Source organism: Zerene cesonia, unplaced genomic scaffold (assembly GCF_012273895.1).
Source record: "Zerene cesonia ecotype Mississippi unplaced genomic scaffold, Zerene_cesonia_1.1 Zces_u001, whole genome shotgun sequence".
In the NCBI taxonomy this organism is placed as follows: Eukaryota; Metazoa; Arthropoda; class Insecta; order Lepidoptera; family Pieridae; genus Zerene; species Zerene cesonia.
This window is the reverse complement of record NW_024045131.1, coordinates 1982052-1989659: the sequence shown is the minus strand read 5'-3', so window position 1 is coordinate 1989659 and position 7608 is coordinate 1982052. Positions and strand designations below refer to the sequence as shown.

The following is a 7608-nucleotide window of genomic DNA, read 5'->3' as shown; positions in this document are numbered from 1 at the left end:
TTAAAGGTATAAGATATATATATCTGTCTCATTCTTTGCCGGCTTCATTCTACACGTGTTTGTATTTGTGTCTCTTGCCTGTCGTTTTTTCGTTGCATCAGGTTTGAAATCACAACGATTCTAAAAAAGTTTCACTTCAAAAATAATATATAAAAAGGAAAAACAAATGAAAAACAAAAACATAAAATAGAGCCAAAAAGGTAATTCCTGGTAATTAGCGCGTTCAAATTTTTTTTTGCTTTCTTATAATATAGTAAATATGAATATATAAATAGCCTTAATGTTAATTTTAAATTTAACACTTAATTCAAGAGATTTATATGTATTTACATTTTTTGAAAGGTATATAAACTTTGTATGGTAACATCTGCCTGGAGATAGTGGATCAGAAGGCATCACAAAATATAAATTTCATTGTTATAAATTATCTGATAGTTCGTATTTACACACTTATGACTAAACTGGTGAACTGATTTTAATAAAAACCTGCTCAAAATCACTATTTTATAATTTATGCTATAACTAAAAAAAACTTCAAGGAAATACCAAAAAAAGAAAACTATGGTGCCATCTTATGTGTGTTTTAACGCATGTATTTTTAGGAATGAAACTTTAGCGTTGCTTTATTGGTATAATCTTATATTATATACTTACCATATTAAATCCACACTCATTACTCCCACAGAAAGACGCCTTCATAAAGAACACTTCGTCCAAACAAAACCAGTACTTCCTCGAGTGGTTCACGGAGACGGCAATGTTCAACCACTTCATACAAAACATGATTGTGTACCAACATTCCGGCGAGGGGAAACTGATCGACACACCCTTGACCGATTTTTACGAACTTTTCAATGAGCGGGTGCGAAGTCGGAACAAAACGAATGCGAAAATGAGTGAGAAAAACTATAAGAGCGCCGTGAATAAGAAAGTGAAACTCTTAAAGACTAAATTGAGGGATTTAGTCGGTTAGTGACTTTGTAGTGATTTATTTACGCTTTGAGTGAGTGAGAACTCACTTTGTGTTGATTTAACTAACTCATTTTGTGATGAGATAAGAGTGAAAAAGTGATGGACTAGGCGTTGAACTCGCTGAGTTGAGTTGTCTCGTTTCATGTAGCTAACTCGTTTGAGTTGAGCTAACTCATTTCGTCTCGGGCTAACTAAATTTTTGTTTTGTTTTGTTTTTTAAATTTTGTTTAGCCAACTTAGCTATGTATAGTGTTAACTCAGTTTGTGTAAAGTTACGTCGCTTTGTAACGAGTTAACTGATTTTGGGTCGAGAATTTTGAGTTGGTGTTCTGAGTTTGGACCAACTTTGAGTTGGTGTATTTTCATATCAATTATCAGGACTTTGAAGTTGCAAGTGTCGTCCTATCACTGATTACGATAAGATTTTGTAAAATAGTTATCTACACGAAGACATTAGTTCGATTCCAATTATATATACGCATTAAAAAGATAATTTATATACTTAATCAGTTAGAGAAAGTTGGGGTAACTCATTGTATTGTTAGATAGGGCTGCGCCCTTAAAAAATGTTAAAAAATTGTAAAAAAAAACCATGTCGTACTAAAAATATTGGATTATTAAAAGCCAATTAGTGATGTTTAATTTAGTTAAATCTGTCTACTAAAATAATTTTAAATTTGTTGTTGAGTTGGTTCATTGTAATCTCCGGAACTATACAATCTCATATGGTTTAAAATTCATATTGTGTGATTTTGTAATGCATGTTATTTTTTTTTTTAGTTGAATACCAGTGCCTTTTATATATACTTATAAAACTTGTTTGTAAATATTGTAAATAAACAACCAGTTTAAATATTAAAGAAATGTCTGAAATGCTAAGCTATAGTCTTATAAATAGAAAAAATATATATGTTTGTTTGTTAAAATAAATGGATCTTACGTGTCCATTATCCGTATGGAGATGTGTTAAAGATTGAGTGGGGAAGACATACTGACTGTAAGATGAGAAATTAGCTTAGAAAGTGAGAAAAGATATTCTGTCTCTCTCTCTCTCTATCTGTACTCTATCTGTCTCTTTCTAAGAAAACTAAAACTATATATTGAAGTCACTTATTTTTGTAACGATAATTACGTATGTGGGAATGAGACAGCTATAGTACTGTCTTGTGTCTCTTTCTAATGTATGAACAGCTGCTAGAGTCCTAGCTCACTCTATCTACGAAAATTCTATGGTATTATTTTGTTATCACATAAAACCTAAAGAAACTTAGTCTCTTAATGCTAACTCATATATTTGTGAATAATATATTATAAATTTGTACTTACGTTTTTATAAACCGACTTAAAAAAGGATAAAGTTGTCAAGTTGATTTGTTTTTATGTATGTACACTGATTACGCTGAGATTTATGATCCTATTTACGTGATCCATCTACATATTGATGCGGAAAAGTTGTAATTTTTAGCATAGATTGGTGGTTTTTATTTTACCAACAGTTTTCATTAAAAAAAAAAAACAATTTTTCCTTCATCACAAATAGCATCAAATATGAAGTGATGAAACGGAAATCATTACTAGGATCAAGGATGTCTGTCCTTGTTAGGTTTTATATAATTTTTTAAGCGTTATTTGTGCGAGTTTTTTTTTTTGTAAATTTTACACAACCAAATACAATATATAATACAGAACTAATGACTTCTGTAATATTAGAAAAGATAAAGAAAAAGTTCTTAAAGTGAATTTAAAAAATTACACAGTAATTACATATTTTAAAACACCCTAGTGTGTAATTAGACCAATGTTTTAAAATTGTCATCTCTGTCCCCAAAACTTTTATATGGTAAATATATATTTTGAATTATCTCGCATCGCACTCTAATATATGATGGGTGAAAGAGATAGTTGCATATAGGTTGTCTCAAAAAAATACGGATTACACTTTAACATTCCCATATTGTAAATATTTTCATGTTTATATATGAGTTTGGATTTTTTTTATTTGTACAAGTACAGATGGCAAAAAAATAAGAATCATTAATGTAGTCATTAATATTTTCTTAGAAGCATTCTACCATATCTACTATAACATTATAAATGCGAAGGTACCTCGTGTCTCTTCCTTTCGCCGCAAGCACTAAACCACCTCACAGTAAGCACTGATTCGGATGAAATCGTATCGAAATATAGTGTGAGAACGGCGAAAGGATAGATGTTAGTTCACCCATTCGCCGTTGCGTGTGTTGCGTTGCGTTCGCACGCGTTAAATTCGGATTAGTTTAATAGATTTTATTGTACATATAAATCTTTCTATTGAATCACTCGTATCCAATAAAAAAACTACAACAACATCCGTTCCGTAGTTTAAAGAGCATATATTAAGCATACATAGGGACATGGGGACGGACAGAGAAAGCGACTTTGTTTTATACTATCCAGTGATAATTATTCATCTATTATATCCTTTACAAGATTTAACGCTTAAAAGTTTTTTCTTCTATCTTATTTTTTTGCCAACTGTACAGTACTGTTTAATACAATATTTTTTGTTATATTTTTGTGTTCATATTTATAGTTATGTCCGTGGAATAGCTATGTATTTTTATAAGACTGTATTATTTAGATATATTTTATTATTTTATTTTATAGGCAGTTTTACTTTGTTAATATAAATCAAAATTATTTAGTTGTAACTACAATAAAGCTATTGAAATAGATGTATTAAGACCCTGTGGCAGTTTATTTTATGTTATACAGTTGGAAAGAGATAGCCAATAAGCTGTGTACTCTTCTAACACTAAGAAAAACTGTTTTTTTAAACAATATAATATAAATTTTTGAGTGTATAAAACTTGGGTGTTACGCCTGGATATATTCTCCGTCTCTCTCTTCTGTATTGTATGACATGAGATGGTATTATAATATATTTTTTTCTATGTTAAATCTTTCGTAAAATGTTCAAATAGTTAATTATCAGGGCTTTGTATTCATCCCACCTTTTTTCTATTTTCAGTTAGTATAGTAGTTTTTCGAATTGTCCAATTAATATTAAAAAATTTGGTTAAAAAGCTGGTAATTAACTATTTAAGTACGAATGTATTAATATTGAAAAATGCTATAATCGAAGCTACATATACCATACAATTTAAAATGTATTACGAAATAACAAACATATATGCGTCCTTTTCTAACTCGTTCAATCCAATGAGTGAGAATAGTACAAACTGATTTATTACAGTGCTACATTTAATTGTTCTTAACTTAAAAATGGTCATTAAATGTTGCCAAGTTTAAATAAATCTTATCTTGGATATCGAATGTACTAGTTTATTTTAAGATAATCTTTATCATCGAAATGGCGCTATAGATTTTTATATAATTGTATAGTGAGAAAACTGTGTTTGAGCCTTGTTATGTAATGCACAAACGGATTAAAATGTTTTAAATTTTGTATCGATTTTTATTTGAACTTTTACACGTACCTTCTAGTGATAACCAGTGGTCAAAACCATCAGCATCAACCAGAATAATTAAAAAAAGAATAGAGGCGTTTATAATGTTTTCTTTATTAATTTCTTTTATGCATTTAAATTTGCATATTTCACTCCCATATAATATAAAATAGTGAAAGAATGTTCGAAATCGGTCTAGTAGTTCCTGAGATATGCGTGCTCAAACTCTTCAGAGTAAAAATAAATAAGTGTATCAAATGTATACTACTGTTCATGTAATATTCGTAAAAAGGGGTAAAGATACTCAATTGAAAATTATAAATTATTTAATTATTATAACTGTAATATATGGAGATAATACATATAAGAGTATATAAATAAATAAGATAAAAAAATGATAATAGCAGTAATAATAAGTATAATATATATTAATACTCATATATATTATATTATATATACACTAGCTGTCCGCCCCGACTTCGCCCGTGGTACATATAAAGCCTAAATTCTCCCTCAATACTTTTATTGTAGGGCATCTAATACTGAAAGAATTCAAAACGGACCAATAGTTCCTGAGATTAGCACGTTCAAACAAACAAACGAACAAACTCTTCAGCTTTATAGGTATACTGGTTTGGATGTTTCAATAAAGATATTTTACGGAACCCTATTTTTTTCCAAAATAAAATATAGTCTATGTTACTCGTGGATAATGTAGCTTTCGAATGGTGAAAGAATTTTTAAAATCGGTCCAGCAGTGTTTGAGCCTATTCATTACAACCAAACAAACAAACAAAGTTTTCCTCTTTATAATATTAGTGTAGATTTCACTTCGTCTTTTAAAACCATAGACATATTTTGAATAAGTTCGGAGGTACAAAGAGTATCAGCTGGTGACCTTTTAATACGAGAAGCAATATATGTGGGCTTTCTCGACTCATCCTCAGCTGTTATATCCGGAAAGGAATTTGATTTTTCAGGAGTGCGCATCATCTTTATTACTATGTTACTGTAGCAAAGTGAGCACAGTAAAATATTATAAGTTATCGTTAGCTTGTAATAACGATGGAAATTCACAAGTTTATAACATTAATTGCTATTGTTTGAAATTTGTATATTTCCGTTATGTTTCTTCGTAAAAATTCCAAGTAAATTAATCAAAAAGTAGTTAGTATTTTTATTATTTATTTATTAACCCTTTTTCCTTATAGCCTTGTCAATTATTTTTCTCTCTCACTCTCTTTTCAACCTCCTCAACCTCGACGAAGATCAATTAAAAAAAAAAAACAGCTTGACGATTGGGCAATTTAATCGTTAAATAATTTCCAATATACCAGGACGACATACGACTGAAGCAGTTATAATGTATATACTGTCATTTATAATATTTCCAATAAACCCTTCCACACTCCACTCCTTTCCTTTGTAGGCTTTGTTTTACTTTTGCTTTTGCAAATTTTTTACTCGTATCTTTTGCTCGTTTGCTTTGTACTCGTATCAATCAAGGTACCAGGGCGCCATAAGTTTAAAAAGGTGTTCGGTACTGAGGTAATATTGATTGATGGTCGATGGATCGGCAAAGAGGTTTTATAAAATAGTTGTTTTATACCACAAAATATTCCTCGATTAGAATAAACAATATTTCAATATTTGCAATCCACGATGTACTAGGATAGCATGAGTATACTGGAGGTATCGCCGTGTTTTCGATGCAGACAACGGCGTTGTGTGCGAGTACACAGCACCTCTTCATGCACTATGCGTTCCTAATCTAGTTGCTCACTTATTTATCACAAATATTTATTAATTACTAGCTGACCCGGCAAACGCTGTTCTGCCTTACTCATCATTTAGGGGGATGAAAATTGGATGATGGCCGATTCTCATAGATACCGGATAAGCACAAAAAATTTCATCAAAATCGGTCAAACCGTTTCGGAGGAGTATGGCAACGAAAACTGTGACACGAGAATTTTATATATTAGACTAGCTGCGCCCCGCGGTTTCACCCGCGTAAGTCCGTATCCCGTAGGAATATCGGGATAAAAAATAGATGTTGGCCGATTCTCAGACCTACCCAATATGCTTACCAAATTTCAGAGGAATCGGTCAAGCCGTTTCGGAGGAGTATGGCAACGAAAACTGTGCCACGAGAATTTTATATATATAGATTATTTATCAATAAAAGTAATAATTTCTATACACGTCTACACCTTATGGCGGTCCAGGAGGAAGAGGAATATGGAAGGGATATGGGAATAAATTAAAAAAAAACATCAAAGAAATATTCCTAACTAAGAACCCATAATGGATATTGAGAATTTTCTAATAACTTTCACTCACATATCCTTTTTTTCTTTTTTTGGTTGGGTTGCCACCTATCGAATAATTTATAAAAAGTGTAATATATATAGTATGTAGATATTGAGAATTTAAGATGCGATCAAATGTATATATATATAATATATATATATATATATATATATATATATATATATATATATATATATATATATATATATATATATATATATTTTTTTTTTTTTTCATCTATTCAATTTTTTTAATCAAATGTATTAATAATTTAATACATTTGATCGCATCTTAAATTCTCAATATCTACATACTATAATATATATTACACTTTTTATAAATTATTCGATAGGTGGCAACCCAACCAAAAAAAAGAAAAAAAGGATATGTGAGTGAAAGTTATTAGAAAAGTAGATATTTTTTTAATCTATTTTATACAAATGGATATCAGATACTTAAATCCAATACCGATATTTAAGTCCAATAGAGTTGTCAAAAAGCATAATTAGTGATTGTTTTGTGATCTAATATGTTATACTTTACAATAAAAATGCATATAGGTACTAATATTATTAATGCAAACAAATATGAACCATTCGATTAAATTTATAGCAGATTGCAATATGTTAATATTATACTATTTATTACTTAATAGAAGAACGGGTAAATAAAACAATAAAAGGTATAATTCATTACAATTTATTAAACAAGGTATCAGATACAAAAGTATGGTAATAAACATTATTTACAATAATAGTCCTAACACCCTTGCAATTGAGTAGATAATGGAATGTATTAAGAAGTCTTTTGCTTAAAGCTTTAAATTGAGCTTTTTCGATGTTCCCTAAAACTCAACCATACCTAGGTTTATACA

At 29.8% G+C, this 7608-nt stretch overlaps 1 protein-coding gene across 1 annotated transcript in view; it reads left to right on the top strand.

Moving 5' to 3' along the window:
- LOC119838245 overlaps nucleotides 1-1540 on the top strand; it is a 63758-nt gene extending 62218 nt beyond the window's left edge. Inside the window, exon 11 of the mRNA XM_038364102.1 lies at nucleotides 686-1540. Coding sequence (XP_038220030.1) covers nucleotides 686-973 — 288 coding nt within the window. The 3' untranslated portion in view covers nucleotides 974-1540. The remainder of the gene's footprint in view (nucleotides 1-685) is intronic.
- The last annotated feature ends 6068 nt before the right edge of the window (nucleotides 1541-7608 follow it).